Source organism: Chelon labrosus, assembly GCF_963514085.1.
Source record: "Chelon labrosus genome assembly, chromosome: 5".
In the NCBI taxonomy this organism is placed as follows: domain Eukaryota; kingdom Metazoa; phylum Chordata; class Actinopteri; order Mugiliformes; family Mugilidae; genus Chelon; species Chelon labrosus.
This window is the reverse complement of record NC_140341.1, coordinates 11,558,122-11,578,438: the sequence shown is the minus strand read 5'-3', so window position 1 is coordinate 11,578,438 and position 20,317 is coordinate 11,558,122. Positions and strand designations below refer to the sequence as shown.

Sequence of the window (20,317 nt, the reverse complement as noted above, 5' to 3'; positions counted from 1 at the left end):
GCAATGTTATTAAAAGACAATTTCTTTTGTTTTGACTGCGGTGGTTGTATCTTTGGCATTCTTGTCATTCTGTTAGAGGAACAAAGAGGTACGAGGTATGACTGTAGGCCAAGGAAAAATATAGATATCGCACGAAAATTATCCAATGAAGAAAATAAGCCCACGGGATTTAATTTAATTTCTAATGCACAAGCACAATGTAATTTATCCTAAAGGAATTCATAACATAATAGGATGTAATAGCATACTAGGTGTCCAATGTGTTGATATTAGGGCCTTCCAAACATATTAGACAGAAGATCACAGACACTCATTTAATAAGATTCTCTCGGCAGGACCGTAATCTGAGAGGAGTATTGTAGTAGAATGTGATTTGCTGCAGACCTAGACACAAGGCTGTTCTCGGGTGATGTTTCAGACTGAGATTCAGATTGCTCACGAGGAGAATATTAAAGTAAACTGCATATTTAAAGCAACGTGAAAGAGATTAGTCGTATTAATGAATCTGCACCAAATCGTCGCCCTGTACGTTGCTCTCCTCAGCTCTGAGGTTGTGACAAATCAAAAGTCGAAGGTCGACCGGTGGTATCTGGCAGTCAGTTAGCGTCTCTGGGCTTTGGTTTTACACCACTTGCACTTGATTTTTTTATGACTGGCTGTTCAGTGAACCACTGCACAAGAAGAGGAAGTGAGGAAGACAAGCAAATGATGGACAGAATAGTCCAGCCTCAACTTCCCATTTCTATGCTGACGATACTGTTATTTAATGCTTTGCACCAACCCCTGATAAGGCTTTTTTTTTTTTTGCTTATCTTCACCATGCATTTGAGTACAAGAACAGATTTGTCAACCGCAATTTGTACTCAATACTGATAAAACAAAACCACTTCAAGTGCAATAAGATCAGCAGTGGCACGGAACATTTTCTCCAGAAATGGTCACCAAAATGACTTGGTGTCCACTTTTAAATACCTGGGGTTTTTAATAAGATAACCAATTATCTTTTAAGGCACATGTCCAAAATGTCTCAAAAAAGCAGATTTCATTAGGATTTTATTATAGAAACAAGTCTTGTTTGTCATTTTATGTGAAACGGAAACTTGTGGAGTCTGTCTTTTAACCTGAAATTCATTATGGTGATCTGTTGTACATAAATGCCTCTGCTCACTGTCTTCACATGCTGGATAGCGTGTACTTAGTCATCCTTGGCATGATTCCTATATATTTATATTCTCTTTTAAACTTGAAATGTGGAAAACACAGTCTCTGTCTTAAGAAACTGAAGACTACTGGCATGATTAAGGATAGTGAACTTCTGTGTGACGTCCTTAGCTCTTCATAGATTCCTTATAAGTCCAAAATCTTCCAGTTTCACTTTTTGAGTGGTGAATACAGACCACTGCTGCCTGCTGGTACGAAGCTATATCCTGTCACGCCGGCGCAGAATGTACGTGATAGTTGGACGTTGGCTGTTGTCTTTGCGGCGTGATCAAGTGCAACATTTTTCCCAATTAACAGGCGAGACGACGTCTCATCTCGTCAGCCTTCATCAGTGCTAGTTCTTTGATGTTGGTTTGGGGCGTCTACGCCTTTACAGAGCTTTATAGCTCATCATTTAGTCGTCTGGTCAACAGCCTTAAAAATATGTCTCAGTCTCACTGATCTTTTAGCTTCGTTTTTTAAGTTGCAGCGGGCCGCTTTCTGCAAAAATGTTAGCCCAAAGGCACCAATATCCACGTACTTAGAAACAAGCTGGTAATAGTGAAGCAGCTTAAGCCAGATGCAGTATTTCTGCCAAGAGATGGAGACACCAAAACAGAGCAACAGAGAGTAAATATTTCACCAGTTACTCTGATAAAAATGTTGCTCCGTCATGGATGAAATCTATCATAATCAAGCTGCTGCTTGATAACATGTTGTTTATATCAAGTTAAAACGTGATGATCTGTCAGTAGTCACATACCACTTTCTGAGGTGTGGCTGTTCTAATCGCTGACGCTGAACAACGTTATTATAAATAGCTGATTGTAGAGGACACACAGTAAGTACACAGAGAGCACAGAGTAGAAAAGACCTGACTAAGCACTTCTGGACGTTACCACAAATAGTTTCAGCGAGTTCAGAGGTAGACAAGAGAACAAAAGGTAATGTCAGCAAAGTCAAAATACCGAAAATGCACAGCGCTCCTATGGGATGAGGAGTTTCCAATCAAGAGAATCGTGGGACAATAATATGTCAAGCATTTCTCCAGTGGATGAAAGAGAGCGAGATGAGCAAGGAAAATGGGGGTGATGGCTTTGTTGGAATGGCAGCCTTGTGTTACGCAACCTCTTGGGAGGTGATGTAAGCTCTGAGGAGTTTCAACCTTTCCCTGTAATCACGAAACAGGTCTTTGTCTCACTTTGATAGACAGGTTTCTGGCCACCACTTCTCTGTTCTGCCTCGGTAACTCTCGGCAGTCACAACTGCGCCGTGCGACACCCGGGGCCTCCTGAGCACCTGGCACTTGCAAAGTGTACCTACGTGACAAACATATTGGATAGTGTAGAGAGGAAGGCCACCGAGAGTAATTACTGCGCTAATCATGATCCGGGAGAAAAACGCTCAACTGACATTTAAAACAAAAAGGAAGTCGGAACCCGTCTCTGACATATAAATACACAGACACGCGCTTTCATAAGAAAACGGCTAGAGAATAAATGGCCAGCACGGTGCCCGAAAAGTCCTTGGCATCTTAAAGAAGTATCTCAGGAGGCAAATACTAGGTCCTTGGCCTAATTTAGGCTTGCCCATGCTTGTCTTCCATGCCTGAGGATTGGAAGAATCTCGCTGAGCGTTATCAAATTAAACTTTTTATTGGCAGGGGAATTTAACACAGCAGGCATTTTTTTAAGTTTGGGAAACTGCGAAAGGCGTCTTTATAGCTCGTGTGCCTCCACGCCTAGGAGGGAACATCAACATACAAAGGACGCTCTCTCTCTTTGAACATGTGTGTGTGTGACTGTATGTGTGCGCCCAATCAGGTTCAGTAATGCCACGGGACAATGATGAAAGCGCTTGATGGGAGACCTGCGCGAGCGTCACCTCGGTGTGATTTAATAACCCGTTCTCCGGAATAAACAGCGTCCAATTACGCCAGCGCACGTCCCGTTAATGATGGAAAGACGAGCCGGGGGGTGGGCGGGTAGGCGGGGAGGGGAAAGGAGGGGGGGGTGGCCTTTTTAACGATAGTGTGGGGGGCTGTGTGGAGGAGAGAATGACGGGCGGCAGCTACAAAGTGCTCTAATTAGCATGATAATGATCTGCCATTAGAGTCCGCTGTGCTCTACAGCTGAGCACTACCCGGAGAGAGAGAGAGTGAGAGGCAAGAGGGAGAAGGAGAGAGGGAGAGAATGAAATCGAAGCAGAGAGAGCGAGAGAGAGCGAGAGAGAGAGATTCAGAGTGGGCAGCGGATGATAAAAGTGACGAGATGAATAGAGGTGAAGATGCAAAGGTGGATGGATGACGTCGGACTGGCGTTCAGGACCAGAAAGAGCAGGAATAAGAAAGACGCTCTGGGTGATTAAAAGGCGGGGAGGGATAAGGTCACGGTGGGAATGAAAGGAACAGCAAAGAGGCTGCACCCAATAGATCGACTAAGGAAGGACGGATAGAAATACAGATAACCACGGGGGGGTTTGAGGAGGCAACAGTGAGCAAGAGTGCATAGCCTGAAAGTGGCAGAAAGAAAGATCATCACAGACGTGCACAAATTCAATCACTCTGCCTCGGCCCGGCCCTCCCTCCGGTACCGCACTGAAGTGAAGAATGAAGCTCGGACGTAAGGAGCCTCGACTGAAGCGCTCAGTAGAATAAGAGAGCGCGGTAGGGAGTCGTCTACGCAGGAGCTGTCAACTTTGACCCGCAGGATCCGAATGCAAGAGTAAAAGATCACGATCTACCTGCTCGACCACTTACCCAGTGACGGACAACCGGAGAGACAGACTGAGAGGCCGAGGCACAAAGACGCGAAGGAGGAGCAGGGTGTGTGGGGTGAAGGTTGTGTCTCACTGGATGCACTAATGTGAAAGTCGAAAGGAATCGACAGCCCTGATGGCGGCTCCGTGAGGCTGCAGTTAGGTTCAACAGTGCTTTGGGTTTAATGCTAACATCGACATGCGGACACACTGTCGTTTAGCAGGTATGTTGTCCATAATAAAACGCTGACAGGATAATATTTGCTAATAAGCACTTCAGACACGGACAACTGAGGCCGATGGGAAGGATATTAATTTAGCAGACATCTGCTGATAATTAATTGGATAAATTCACCAACTTTATAACAATTTATTATGAAGAGAACATCAGCGTCTTAAGCTAAATTTATGGCAATGCATTAAAGTATTTCTAAGACAGTTCAGTTAAAATCAAATATATACCTCATGGCGGCACTGGAGGAAAAGTTAGGAGATCAACAAAGCTATAAGGCTTCATCCTCTGGGAACCATGAGAGTTCTTTTACCGACGAAAAAGGCTGAGATGTATTTCATTCTGGACTGACAACACTGCCCGTTCCTAAAACGCAAATATCCTGTTATGAGTTTTCAATTTTTCCAACATTGCATCTCAGTGGTAGGTCTGACTGGGGCCTGTGATACGCGCCGACGGGGACCTCTAAGAGCGGTGACTCAGCTAAGCTTGAGCGCTTCCAATTGCTGACTCAACCCCTGAAACTCTGCACCTCCATCACACAGCGCCGTCCTCTGCTTTTCATTCTCCTTCCTCTTTCATCCCCCTTCACACTCTCCTCCTCCTCCTCCTCCGAACCTCCCCTGCCTCCTCTGTTCTGTCTGCGCGCTTCGCTGAACTCTGATGAAGACACACTACGGGGCGTGGGCAGAGATGAGGACAATCTATTTCTCCGGCTCCTCTCCCCTCCGTCTCGTACAGCTATGCGGCTCCGCTCTCCTTCTCCTGCTGAGTAAATCCCTGCCCCTCTAACTGTACCCCGTATGTCTCCCCTCCAACACTTTTCCCCTTTTCACCTTTAATGCTACAACCTCTGGCCTCCTAAAAGCCGTCGGCAGGGCTGTGTATTTGAGCGTGTTTTTTTTCCTTGACGTCTGCTGCCTTGGCCTCTAATCTCTCGCCTGGTTTGATGTAATTAGAGCTAATGAAGATTCCCTGATCCTCTGAGCGGCTCGTCCCCCTGGGCCACGACAGCGTGGAAAACTAGAAAGAGCCAGGGAGCAGAGACGCACTGATAAAAGAGACACGGGCTCGTTTAGCACAGCTGATAGCTATGTGTTGTTCCGTGTGTGTGTGTGTGTGTGTTTGTCAGTGTGAGTCTGTCTCTGTGTGTGCGTGTGCTTATTTGTTTAAAAAGATTGATTCCCTGCTGATGCTGCGAGCAGCAACACGATTACCTTGGCTCATAGCGAAGTGTTGTTGTGTGCATGTGCGTGTGTGTGTGTGTTTAAGTGTCTGCACCAGGGGATTGGCAGAGCCCTTGCAGACTTAGGGCCAGTTGCAGAAAGCAGTAGACAGGCATAATCCTTCATAGCCGTCCTAAACACTTAAATACACAGTGTAGCAACTCCCCTAAATCTGACAAGGCAGAGACAGACACACACACACGCAGACACACACACACTTCTTGGCCTTGCACCAAGAGGGAAAAAACCCCGTAGGCTCCCCTGACATGCAACCCTTCACATTTCCCCGCAGAGACAGCCCTCCTCCTCCCTCCTCCTCCCCATCTCCCCCAGTGGGGGAAGCTTTGATGGCGGCGCTGAAAGGGTCTACTTACATCCCAAATCTCCAGGCTACGTGATCGTTTGTGATCCAGCTGGGGAAAGAGAGAGAGAGAGAGATAGAGAGAAAGAGAGTGATGAGGGGGTTACAAAGGAAAGGCAGATCGTGAGCGGAAGCGAGACTTGTGTGACTGCAGAGGGGAAGAGCTGTGCAGCTGTAGCTATTAATAAGCCGAGAGTGGAACGAGAGAGCTGAGCCCGGAGATTAAGACTCTGTCCCAATTCTCATTCCACTGCCTCCTCTCCTCGGCCTCTTCCCCTTTTCCTCACCCTTTTAACTACTCTCCAAAAAAATGATGCCTTGTCTACTCACCCCAAGAACCTGGAGAGCGTGAGGAGGCGTTTTACTGTGATCAGCTTCGCTGATAATTGCCTATTTTTATCACACAAACTATTTTGAAGGTAGGACCCTGTCTAGAGCTGCAATGAGGCCAGTGCTGTGGCTCTTTATTTTTAAAGGAAATACTTTTGGCAGAAAATACACCGTCACTAGCTGACAAAACAAAAAAATGACACTGCAGCTGGACGGTTTGGCTGTACTCACCACCAGGCTCCCGCGGGGCCGTAGTAACCCTTGAACAGCGGCAAAGAGGCCATGACCAAAGGCACCCCCCATGCCATCAGATGGTACAACCTGATAAAAGGCAGACATTTATTTCATTATAAGCACAGAGAGCGGGCAGCTCTGCCCCTGAGAAAAAAGCCTTATAAATAAATCAATTCTTTTCTTCTTCACTTCATCCCTTTGTTGGCACTCGCATCGGGGTCATTTTTCAGGTGCAGACAAATGTCTATACAGCCAGACAGCCAATTACTCATGGTAATATGAACCATAATTACCCTAACTGCTGAGGAAAAAATTATATTCAGAGGAAATACGTGCATCAACACCACCAACGGCATGCAGATTCTCACTTAGCAGGTCCTTGTGAAATGCAGAATTTGAGCATAAACAAAATATACGAAAAGAGCCTTCTTCTAAAGGGGGAAGGTTAAGGAGGCTTGAGAGAAGCATAGTAGCCATCAATGAAAAATGATACCATCAGTGAGTGCCTTCTAAGATGTGTGTGTGTCAGACAGATGAGGTGTGTGCTCTAGTGTCTTGGGCGTCTGTGTGGAAGTCAATACTTTATAGAGCGTACAGCGTTGCCTGGTCAATAGAGTGGAAGTCCTGCCCTGACTTGTTCCAAGTACGGTCAATCGAGCAGTAGTGACACGCTTGACACACACTCAATCCCGCTCGAGCTGTGCACCGCACACGCATGTCCACTTTGTCACTCCATCGGGGCACACTGTACATTCCCCCCTTCCCCGAACCCGCTCTGACAGGCAGCGGTGAGGGAAGCGGGGCAGAAAGAGATGGCCGCTGGTTTAAATAGAACAGAGTAGTAGGTGGTGGAACGGCGTAGTAAACGAATGGATCCGGAGAGAGTTCGGGGTTCAGATCGAACAGGGGAGGAAGTGTGAGAGAAACGTGAAAACAAGCGAGATATAAGAAAGAAGCAAAGAGAGAAAGTCTGCGTGGCGGCGGTGGCGGAAGGAGGGAGGGAAACGGTGAAATCAGTGTTGCCAGAGAATGGCGTGACGACCGGTGCGCGGGGGTTGTCAGGAAATCAATGTCGAGAGCTCACAGACCCACAAACGCAGCAGAACACACGCCGCAGCGCACACTCGCGGGGCTTTGACAGGGAGATGACGAGGTCCGGAGCTGCGCGCAACATGGGCTTAATGAGGCACAGCAGGACTGCTATGCGCTCTGCATTTCACACACCCGCATGCACACACACATGTGCAGGCACACACACATACATGTGAGCTCGTATAGAAAATTCTCTGGAGGCTCAATCTCATTTCTCACCGCCTCACACTGCTTCTTTTTTTTTTTTTACCCCCCCTCTGTCTTCAGGTTCATCACCATCTCTCTTCCCTGAGCGCAAAACAGATTCTCTTTGCCAGAAATTTTACTTCACAAAAACGTATATGCGCACACACACACACACACACGCTTCCTACCCTCTCTTGCATCCACTTCAATCATTCTTAGATCATCCAGCCTCCGTTCTCCATCTCCTATGGCGATTTGTTCATTCATAAACCATCACGCTGTGCCGTCACTGTGTGTGTGTGTGTGTGTGTGTGTGTGCTCGTGCAAGTGCGACACAAGAGGGTGGGAGGTTGGGTTCGGGGGCCGCGGGGTAATTGTGCATGCATGCAACGCCACACACCCGCCCGCCTAAACACATACAGCTTATCTGCGTGCAGTCAATACGCGACAGCCCCACACTTGTCTCCGCTTCGCTCTAACCTATTAAAGCGCTGTGTTTTTTTACCCCCCTTGTGTGACCAGCCGAAAAAATACAGACATATCCTCCTCCCGTTTTACTCCCTCTGGAGGTGTGCGGCTGATAAGGCTGTGAGGCAAGCTGATTTTGGCCTCCCAGCCCGGCCCGTCTCTGCACACATAAAGCCGTCTTCCTGTGAGTTATACCACCATTAAATTGTCTGGCTTATTGCTAATCAATGCAGGAAAACTCCCATGGGGGGTGGGGGTGGTGCACCTCCCTTAATGACCCAACCGCTCAAACGTGGGACGGCTTGAGCCCACCTAAACGCATCCACAGGATACAACCGTGAACAATTGCCTTGACGCGGCGAACAGAGTTGCCTCTTATTTTTCCGCCTACAGAGTGCGTACATTTTGTTACACTGCGCGTTTCTATCACAACGCTCTGGCGCTAGGCATTGAAAATGCAAAAAGAATTACACACACACATGCACACACACACACACACACACAAACAGGCAAATTCACACTTGTGCCGTGGAAGGTGCTCAAGGGAGTTTGAGCGACAGAAACATAGAGCCACAAAGCGTGAAAATGGGTGTGCACAGGCGCACGCAAACACACTCTTAACGGCTGACACACACACACACACACACACACACACACACACACACACACACACACACGCTCCCTTTTCAATTAGAGTGTCGGCTGGCTGGAACAGAAAAGGAGGAGGAGGAGGGGCCTGTCAGTGCTCTGTGGGGAGACACATGCTCGTGCAGACCAAACACATGCACGCATACACCGAGGAAGAAGCGCCCGAAATGAAAAAAGATACCGTACCTAACATAATTTCAAAGCGAGACACAGAGGTGGACGAATAAAAAAGGGAAAATACTTTGGTACTTACATCTCATATCTCTTGGTGCTTACTTCCCTGACCAGGTTGAGGTACAGGTTCAGCGTGATCAGACAAACCCAGGCCAAGGAGCTCCAGTCTGCAGAGACACACACACAAAAAAAAAAACCCATCAAGGTCATATTACAACACAGCTCGCTACCACACAGCAAACACCTGCAAATGTGTGTCCAAGCATACACGTATGCATGAGAGCGTGCGTGTGTGTGCGCACGTGCATGCGCCGCACTTTTTGATAAATGAAGGCCCATTCTGCAATAATATGAGGGAAACCTGTAGCTTAGGGTGATGGATGAGGGGTGGGAGCTCAAAGGGAGATAATGATGAACTGTGGAAAAGCGGAGGGAGATAACACATGAGTGGGGGCTGTAGAGGAAGGGAAAAAAAATGGAGGAAAGCGAGGTGAAGGGGATGCAGTGGGTGGGAGGGGTTTTTTGTCGAGGAGCGGACTAGAGAGAGTGTAAAGACACTGAATGGAAGAATAAAGAATGGAAAAGGAAGGCGCAGTCAGCAGAGTGGAAAAAAATGAGCGTATATTACAGAGACGGGTGAGAATCTAGAAAGTTAACTTCCCCTTTTTCTGCCCTCATAACCTTTTTCCATTGTGTGTGTGTGTGTGTGTGTGTGTGTGTGTGTGTGTGTGTGTGTTGACTGGACAGGCAGGGCTGCTCATCATAATGATGGATTCTCGTACTGGGTTTACAAACCACCCACACATGCATGCACAAACATACTGTGCACAACGCACCTCTTGCATTTAAGGAACCTCAGGGAATAGCGTGCGGTAGCTAAGAAAGAAGACGGCCGGCTGTCATTATCACAATAAATCACTATTACTGTCACAGCAAACGCGTCTTACGCAACTAGAAAGCGGCCGAAGCTTTGCCTTCGCTCGGCGACACGCGGCTCTGCTTCGCCACCTGTCCCGCCGTTGCCCCTGCTACCATCTCCCCCCCCCATTTCAAACGCATTTCATAAAATTTTATTGGCGGGAGTTAAAAGCAGAGCCGCGTGCTATGCGGCTCCCACCAGGCCCGACGCTTTGCAACAGAACAAAGTGCCCGTTCAGCTGGTGTTTATGTACAGCCGTTTGTCCTCAGCGTGAGCATCCTCATGATAAACCGAGGTGACACGCACCAACACTGCAGCACTAACTCACTGCCCATTACCGTGTATCCGTCTGAGTGTGTGTGTGTGTGTGTGTGTGTGTGTGTGTGTGTGTGTGTGTGTGTGTGCCAGCGAGACCAATAAAACGAGCCTGGTGAAGTGTCGTATTAGCAGACAGTCCTAACTAAGAATCCTTATGCTAATTAAGGCTAAAGGAGCTGTAATTGCCGCAAATGCCAGCAATGCAAATACAACCAAGGCGCTGCCGTTTGATTCACACAGAAATCGTTCACTTCCCCTTAAAGTGACGACCTGTAGATACGCATGATTACACCAAATGAAAAGGTGGAATCCTGCACTGTCATTGGAGGAAAATAATCTCCTTATACTGGAGACGGTGACGAGACAGTGAGGCATCTGGTTTGAGGGCGGTTCGCTTGACAGGGCGCAGCGGGCCAATAGCTATACAGGACAGTGCTTGACTCCCAAACGTTACACATCAATACGGGTGTGGTATTCTTAGTATGGGCGTGTGAATACTGAGCACGTTTAACCGCTGCACTGCCAGCAAATATATCCTCCTCCTCCTCCTCCTCCCTTTATTGAGAACACTCCGGGACAGGGCAAACAGGGTGGCAATTAATTCAATAAAAGACAGGAAGATATGTGAAACAGTACCAACCCATTGTTTGAAAGAGACTAAACAAAAACTCAGTGTTCAAGGCAACACAAAGTGTATAGCCATAAACATACACTCCCTCGCAAGTTCATTAGGAACAACAGTGAAAACTAAGTAAATATAACAGTCTTGGACTAAATCGCCCTTCAAGGCTGTTATAAAGTTTAGTTTACAATGAAACTGTGTAAGAAAGGTGGTAATTCAACAGCATGATCACTTTGGTGGACTTAGTTTGTGTTGCTGTTAAACTAAATTCAACACTGTTGCTAAGGCAAGCCCACCGACTAAAATGGGACTGTCAAAATAGAAGAGACATTTGTTGACACGATATGATTCAAAAGTACGACAAACCACAGCCTCCTTAATGACAACACAGTTGAATGAACAGCTCTGAGCTATTTTAAGCAAATGCTGAAAACCATAACCTTTATAAAGCTAAGATTAAGTGTAGGGCTGTTATATTAGAATACATTTGTTGTCACTAGTGTACCTAATAAACTGGTAAAAAAATAAAAAGATCACATCAGAAATTTATTAAAGGGGAACTACCGTTTTTTACAACCTGGACCTTATTTCTGGCATTAAATGCTCTCGTTTACTCACCCATATAACTTTTGTGTAATTCGTATTCTTTCGGGAGATATTTAGATCAGCGTATATCCATACAATGGGAGTGACTGGGGCACCGAAATGCAGCCTCTAAATAACGTGAAACTCGTTTCATCAATATTTTGTTATCGTACGCTAGTGCTATTCCCCGTTGAGTCCGGAGTTACCTGTTATCATCATCCGAGGTCTGTAGATTGACCTACAGACCCCTGATGATGTCTTCTGACCTGGATGATGTCATCTCTGAGCGCCGCGTGCACCCACGATGGTCAGCTTGTTTACCTGTAATTTGCTACTAAATTGACCTACACACCTCGGATGATGATATCAGGTGATGATGATGATAACAACTCCAGACTCAACAGGGAATAGCACTAGCATACGATAACAAAATATTGGTGAAATGAACAAGTTTTGCGGCAGATAATGCGTTATTTAGAGGCTGCGTTTCGGTGCCCCAGTCACTCCCACTGTATGGATATACGCAGATCTAAATATCTTCCGAACTACTGCAAATTACACAAAAGTTATATGGGTGAGTAAACGATCGTATTTTATGCTAGAAATAAAGTCCAGGTTGTAAAAAACAGTAGCTCCCCTTTAAGCTTATCATCAGCAGCAAATCGCTAAATTTTGGTTTGGTAGCTGTTTGACCAATAGCAAGAGATTTAGGCTCATTTAAGAGAAGAAAAAAAAAACAGCAGCTAAACACTGCAAAAGCTCACTTTCTAGTCCTGGAAACAGCTACCTCGACGTCAACGCTCATTTTGTTACCAAGCCAAAAAAACGAAACGACAGAGGAATTTTCTTTTCTACAGTGATACACAAGCTCTTCATCAGATGTCTTTGTTGGATCGCTCGTCTTTCTTTTGCTGCTTACTCGTCTTTATTGTGCAAATTGCGCCAGTGAGCAATTAATTAGATTTTGTCTTACCAAAGTACGTTAGCCACCAGGCTTGGAAGTCACAAAGAGATCCCTCCGGATGGGACTCACCCTGTCGAGGGAAAGCAAAGCAAAGCAAAGGATGATTATTTTTTTCCAACCCATCCAAAAAAAAAATAAAAAAAAAAATAAAAACCCACTGTGTGTGTGTGTGTGTGTGTGTGTGTGTGTGTGTCTAATGAAACAGACAAGACTGACTCACCATGACATATGCTACACTGTCGAAGAAGGCGGCCACAGTCAGGCTAAGAATCATCTTCTGTGCGGTGAAAATTAAAAAAAGGAGACATGAAGAAGGATTCTCTAACAAAACATCCCTAGTAAAAATGCCAGTGCATTTATATTCACTTAGAGAGAAGGGCAAATTATAGCTCAAATGATCACTTATGTGGCTGACAGCTTGGCATACGCCGTCCCTGGTGACAAGTCAGTGAAAATATCACAGAGGAAGGAAAGAGCCTCCTTATTTCCACTTTGTTTCGCATAAACTCGCTGCATTTTATATGAATTAATACGCACTTTTCCGAAGCTGCGATGCACACTAGCTAAACTTCGCCCTTTATCAGTCCGTGTCCAGCAGTGACCCTGCCAAGGCTACAGAGGAGGAGGACGAGGAGGAGACGGCAAAAGGGAGCGCAAGAGGGCTATGAGTGCACTAAAGACTATTGACTGACAGATAACCTTTGTGAGTGGATGAACGTAAGGAGGGGGTCTATGTGGAGCAAGAGGAGGTGGAGGAAGATGAGGAGGGGGAGGAAGAGCAGGAAGACGAGAGGTCGCTTTCGGCAACCTAGTCCTGAGGTAATAGGATCCATCAGAGCTCCATGTTAAGCTGTCATTTACTTCAGATTAGGAGGATAAAGTGCAGCGCTGCTAAACCTGACAGACCTGCTGGACCGGCTTCAAAACCACAAAACCATTTGAACAAACTGCACACTCAAAGAAAAAAAAAAGAAGAAGAAGAAGAGGAAATACTAGAAAGAAATACTAACTCTGAAAAATTAAAATCCTTTCAGATAAAAAAAGAGTGGAGGAAGTGGCAGCAACCACTATAACCGAATGACCATAAATCAATTAACTCCACAATTCATTAATCTGTGCATTTTAATTGGGTTCAATTATGCCTAAGATTTGCCACGGCTAACTGATCACATTTCCGGTGGCGACGAAGCACACAGAAATGGGAAAGGAGTGTCGAAATGCACAGCACAGTGTAGTGTAGATTTACCTGGGCTAAAGAGTGATACCTTCGAAGCAGCCAGATCACAAACAGCATGAAGACGCTGAGGAGAGAGATGAAGAACAACAGTGAGATTTGCTAATCGCACGGGCGACAAGTCGAGCATTACAGGCCAATTACTGCGTCTATACATCATCACAACTGCAGGCTCTCCTGCTCTCTAACTGTACTGTACTCTGATAATATTCTTTAGCTTTATGGCAGGATCAGGACAGCTTTAGTTTAGGTTACAATTAAACAGACCTGCTCAGAAAGACTTTAATTTAATTTATCTTTTCAATACAAATCATGTCATGTCATGCCATTATCAGCATTTTATATTAACTACTTATCACTTTCGGAAGTACAGACTTTGGACATGGAGGGTGTGGCCAAAAAAAAACAAAACAACACCACACCCACAAAGACTAAAGTAGCTTAATCAATGCATCTTAGACACAGGAACAGAATGTTTTACAGAGACGGTTTTATCACAGGATTCCTACAGAAGGTCTGATTACACTGTTAAGGTTAATATTCAAAATCTATTACACTATCGATTGTGAAAAAGATAATCAAGGTCATCTTACAAGACATCCTGTATTATCAGTCATACTCAGATATTACCGAATTTCTAATTATAGGCCGAACTCGCCCGACCCGTACATCATCGAAACAAAGGCTTCAGGGACTTTATGTGTTTAGATATCACGGACATCGAATTTTGAACGCCGCCGAATTTTGCAGCTGGCAAATCAAATGCTCCTACTTTTGTTGCAAAAGATCAATAGTTTTACTGTATAATCCAGTGGAGGCCATTAAATCAGATTCAATAATTAATTAATTGTACTCGACGATTATTTAACGCGCCGTTATCGAACTATCAAACAAGCCGGGATCAGAAATGTGACGAATACTTTCTTCAGAGTACCACAGAAGTTTGCAGCAGCTGACTAATTCTGAGGAAATCTTAGATGACTTAAAAGTTCCTCTTTCTTCACTCAAACTTAGGAACTACTTTCTGAGCTGGAATGGTTTTAGAATTACTCTTTAGACCAAGCATTACTACATTGTGGAGTTCTTCCTAACTTGGCTAGTTAGTTATAGGATGCTTTGCGGATATACTATAGCCCCAAATCTCATTGAGTCAGTCTGGGATTCTGAGAAGCTGAGGAAAACGTTGAGACAGCCTAAAGCCACAAAAGAAGTGCGGGACGTTCTCCAAGAGGCTTGAAACAATCTGCCTCCTACCTTGCAAATCTGTGCAAGTATACCCTAAAGAATCAGTTCAGTTTTTAAGACTGGGTAACTAAAACTACTGATTGTTTTTGATTATTTTTGGCTCTTGGCACTTTTGCACAATCCTGTACTGTAGTAACGTGTAATAGATGAATTAAAGGAGAGTTTAAGACAAAAAATCATTTGAGAAAGACAGAAATCAAAGAAATATTCACCATCCTATTAAGGAGAAGGTTCCTGTGGCTCGTTTTACTGTTAAAATCACCACCTGTGAATTAGAAGCAGTTCATTAGACCAAGGTTCAGATCCACCAATCATAGAAATAACATATTAAAGTGGTTACCTGAGTTATGACTACTCCCTGTATTGTATTTGTTACAGGTAAGGCATTGTGGATACTAGCCGACAACACAATAACGTGCTGTCATCATTGTAATCACAAGCTTAGAAACTACCAGGTTGTCAATACTGCCATTTGTTCAAACATGCCTTATGTGTGTTCCTGCACATGCATTTAATGACGTGAGTTGAAGAAAAGAACAAGACAAGCCCTACATCACGAATAAATAATAAATATTTGCAATGCACTGACAACTAGGACATGCACGACGCTTATGAATGTCACATCCACATATATTTCGACCTATTTTAACAGGGCTGTTAAATGACAGCTGATGCAGGTAGATGTGTTAACAAGGCTAGAACCTGACACTCTACATATTTAGCTAACACTTGCATGCAACCCGAAACTGATCTCAGAGGCCGTGCATGAAAACAAGAAAGGAAAGAAAAAGAACGAAGGTATGATGAGAATGTGTGAGTCGGTTCCCTAAGCCTGGGGGAAAAAGAAAGGGCCAGCAGCAGCCTTGCATGCAAAACAGAGCAGGGCCTCACAATCCTGCACATAATCAGAGCAGCACAACAACAAGCTTCGATCAGTCTGATGACCTATCGTCACCTCTGTGAAAACGCTGCTGTGTTAAGCGTTGCCTTCAAAGAAATGACACACATCTATTGCTAAAAAAAATCTAAAAAAATGAACAATTTTCCTTGAATGTATTGAAGGAAATCTGAAATTTTTATCATTTTAAATTACAAAAAGAGAGAACTTATTCACTTATTCGTTATGAGGCATATTCTTCAGACATTTTATTCTCTAAAGGCTTTTACCTGTTTATTACTGTTTTAATTACATTTACATTTTAATCATGGCTCCCAACATGGCGCTGCAGGAATGTTAAAAAGGCTCAGACTACACACTGTGTTGCAAATCGCTTGCTTTTTTATTTTAGTTATTTGTGTTATTTTTTCTGGAATCGATTTGTTTCCTAATGGTTTGCAGGTCACACAAACATGTGTGTCATGGCTATCAGAGTCAACATGCAGTATTATCATGAGTTGAATTCAGATTACTATCTCTACTTAACACTGAAAGTGGGAGACTAATGAAGTCAAAACAGATCTAACTTCACTGATGTAAGTACGCAGTAGCCTACACCAGAGCCTGACGAGCAGCTCCAGAAAAACTATACATCACAATGACGCACCACCTGTGATTGGCCTGAAATACGTTTCCTCGTACAGGTCTGCCAGTGGCTGGACAAACGCAATCCTGAGTTTGCGTGTCCATTTAGAGACATCTCTCTTTTCTACGTTGAAATGATTTCAGTAAAAGTTCAACATTTATTACGCCAACTCGAACCACTCAGTTCTACGCAACTACACGACAGACTAGTTTCAGAACGATGGGCTACAACACAGATCTGTTGCAGGATTATAAACCAAGTTTAACTGTGGGAACAGTTGTTGCAAAATATATGTGGCATTGTGCACAGGATTCAGTAGCGCTTTTACTTTTGGTTATGTCTAAACATTTTGGCCCTAATCATTAAGAAACAGAAAGTGGATGAATAAATGGTAATTTTATTATAAAACTTTGACGCAAAACTCAAACTGGGATAGCTGACTTAGCTAAGGTGGGCCGTCTGTATCCAGGTTAGTCAGACAGGTTATGAAACACTATGATTAGTTGCTTGCAGTTATGAAAGATTATTTGTCAGTAAAGGAGGGAAAATGGATCCAGGCAAGACAGCATTACTGCAGCATTCTTCCTCCAACTTAGTTGAGCTGAGAAAACTGAAGACAACCTGGAGCCCGATGCTGCTGGCACGCAACGCTACTCACACTAACACGTTCACTGCACCAGAAACAAGAAACGATTCTGCCTGTGGTCTCTTATCTGCTCCGCACATGTCAACCTGGATTTAGCAACTAAGTGCAACTGGTCTAAATGGTCTCTAACTAGGTTACTCTGCAGATAACGCGAGTATTGAAAGGTTTATCAATCATCTTTTTCTTACAGATCGACACCGTGATGACACAAGAGCCACCTGTTTGGCTCTTGGATTGCATTGTGTAAAGGACTCCTGTTGCTAGTGAACGAAACTACAAAAACAGCAGCACAACGCAAGATTCAAGATTCAAGAAGTTTATCGTTATATACGGGCAAAGGTTACACCGAGTATTGAAATTCTTACTTCTTAAGTTCCCTTCAAACAACTATAATAAACAACTAAACTAGAGGAAATAAACCTGCATAGAAGCATGGATTAATGAAATAAGCAAGTACTATGTACAAAAGAGTAGAGAGTTGTCAGAATATAAGGTGCAATTAGTTGTGCAACACTGTCACAGTGGTCGGATATTCAGAATGTGCAAAAATTGTTTACGTTGCAGAAACATGCAAAAGATATGTGCAAATGTCACACTGTCATCAACATGTTCCGAAGCGGCGAAGCTCATGCTGTTGTCCAATCATCAAACATCTAAGAAGTGTTTGGAGTAGTCTAAGGAGGTGTGCTACATGATAGCTAGTGACTGCACAAACCGAACTACAGTGGGGAGTCCGTTTCACCAGAGTACTGCAAGACATAGACGCCATAACCTACACACGGAGCATATGCCAGTGCGAATCATTTATACTTGAGAACTCGTCAGTCTGGCTCGCTCTCTAAAAGCGCCAAACAAATGCTCGCCGGCGCTGTGTCTTTTTGTGCCAGTCAGGTTAATTTTTGTTTCTACTTCCTGGTTCACTTTCAACAATGGCGACTGAAACTTTCGCCGAAGAGGAGTCATACAAATGTTTGTATCTCCGAACTTCCTCAGTTAACCTTTCTTCAACGTGTTCCATCTTCCTTGATCCAATACAATCAATTCGAAAAGTGATGGAGAAGCAGCTGGAAATACTAAAGCGGAAATGCGCTACTACCAAGCGGACCAAGCTCTTGCGGTCTGCGAGTTATGAAAGATTTCTGGGAGATGCACGTCAGCTACAGCGCTAGACTCTGCGTATGGTGTGCGCTGTCGCCGTAGCTACTGCGTCAGATTGACGCAGAGGTCTAAACTGCCTATTAGGATGTAAGAAGCACTAGTTTCTGAGTAGCCTAGCACCAGAGTCCTAGTATCTAAGTCTAAATCAGAGAAGAACAGGGAGCCAAGGCGGGGAACAGAAGTGGAGTGATGTGGGGACGTTTGAGTAGGTTAAACACAGCAGACGTGTACGTGACGAGTACTGACTTCAAACAAAAGAGCTTCACTAATGAGGATAGGAGCAACTGTGCCACATCCCTGCTGTAGAAAGGACACATTTTTTTGATTCAACTTTTGCATTAAAAAAAGCAATTTAATTAAATATAAACCTTTATATTTGTTTTAGGGGCACTGACCAGGACTTAATATGTGTTAATCCAGTAAATTACCTAACTAAAACCAGCAATACCAAACTACAATACAAAGCCTGCATGCAAACCTTCACTTAAGTGGAAATATTAGCATGAAAGAAAGCCAGTTATATGATAATAATGCAACTTATATAGTAGTTCTGCAATACTTTAATGTTGTACAAGATAGGGTGTATATCACCTGCTTTGTTTTGGAAAATAATGACCTGCAAAGTAACTGGAAACTACTGCTATTAAATAAATGTAGTGAAGCAATGGCATAAAAGCTACGTACATGCAGTTATACACTTTACACCTGCACCAATGTTATTTTAGTGTCTCTTTAACATTACAGCTAACATCAAAACTCTTTCCACACGCAGGCTTGAGGGTCAATATTAAGCTAACATCTAATATTAAGCACACCTTGTTACATTAAAAATGAATAACACTTTGCTAGAACACGTGAGGCTGGTATTGGTCATGCCACTTAGCTTTAACCAGCTTGATAGATACAACAGAGAAAAGTTAGCCCATCATTAGAAAGTGAGCTAAGAGTTTAGCTTCAGTGTCCAAGTAACAGGGGTCCATTTTATCACCTAATCAATCGACAAATCAATAAGCAGAAATCTAGTCGGGTACGTAATCTACCACAACCAGTAAAGCACCTAAATAACTAAGCTAACAGTGTACCGTTATGTAGCTAACTAGCTAATTAGCTAAAAAGCTAAAACTTTAAATTACACAGACGTTAGCTACTTACGCATCGATAGTCTTCTGAGTCTGTATTAAAAAATACGCAGCGTGAATCGTTGCCAACTGCTTCTGAATTTTTCTGAGTGTCCATTTTGAGTGCCACAACAATTTTTTTTTATTTTTATTTTACACAATTTCGCTTCAACGTGTTTTTGTTTTGTTGTAGCTTCTCTTGTACTTCCTGTTCCTACAGTGCGCGCGAAGGGACAAAAATGGTCACCTACGCGATTGAATGTAAGCCTTGACTACGGGCAAGAGTTTGACTTGTGTGACCATCCCAACAAGTCCGATGTTATTTTATTTAAGCAAGATAATAATATATATAATATAATAATATAAGTTTAATTACATTTAATTTAAACTACACGTAGGCTATGGGTGTAAAAACAACACAGCTTAGTGGAAGCCTCTGGCATTCCTCCTGTCATAAGCTTGTCTTTATCTTTATTTAGAAACCAGGAAGCTCATTTACAGTTGCTGACTTCATCCTAAATATGGTCATCATTTGCCACTGTCATTGCATGTAAACAGTCTGAATCAGAGAAAAGAAAGAATTTTCTAGGCGTGTCTGTTTAGATATGTCTGGAGACAACGGCTCCCTTTCATAGATTTCATCTGCGTTTTCGAGAAGAGTTTCATGTTTCACTGAATGAAGACAAAAAATATATTTTTTAAATACGCTTAATTCAGCATGACTTAATTCACAAATGGAGTCTATATTTGTGACTGCAGCAATTAAACTCTATTTAATTTCGAGTGGCCTCCAAGTTAACTGGTTAACTAAGATTAATGTATGTATGTAACTTGTTATTTCTTCACCTAGTGTCTTTCCACTCAAGGGGATTTTTTAACTTAATTGATAAGGAGTTTATGCAGGATTTTGGGTCGGTGCTGTTCTGCACGCGTGCATGAGAGAACAAAAGAGAAAATCAGAGTGGAAAGTGGGTGTGTTGCATTCTGTTGACCTATTGTGACACTGAAACCCCAGCTGTACCCGGTGGCCTTTGAGGCTGTCACTGTCAGTTACTCAGAGAACAATGAAAGGAATCT

The 20,317-nt window shown here is 43.8% G+C and overlaps 1 protein-coding gene across 1 annotated transcript in view; it reads right to left on the bottom strand.

Moving 5' to 3' along the window:
* LOC311487782 (cyclic AMP receptor-like protein A) overlaps positions 1 to 19,604 on the bottom strand; it is a 54,261-nt gene extending 34,657 nt beyond the window's left edge. Inside the window, exons 1-8 of the mRNA XM_084544151.1 lie at positions 19,275 to 19,604; positions 15,008 to 15,060; positions 13,563 to 13,617; positions 12,537 to 12,593; positions 12,326 to 12,386; positions 8,988 to 9,075; positions 6,338 to 6,427; positions 5,790 to 5,828 (exon numbers count right to left, since the gene is read on the bottom strand). Coding sequence (XP_084400277.1) covers positions 5,790 to 5,828; positions 6,338 to 6,427; positions 8,988 to 9,075; positions 12,326 to 12,386; positions 12,537 to 12,593; positions 13,563 to 13,617; positions 15,008 to 15,060; positions 19,275 to 19,358 — 527 coding nt within the window. The 5' untranslated portion in view covers positions 19,359 to 19,604. The remainder of the gene's footprint in view (positions 1 to 5,789; positions 5,829 to 6,337; positions 6,428 to 8,987; positions 9,076 to 12,325; positions 12,387 to 12,536; positions 12,594 to 13,562; positions 13,618 to 15,007; positions 15,061 to 19,274) is intronic.
* Between the last annotated feature and the right edge of the window lie 713 nt (positions 19,605 to 20,317).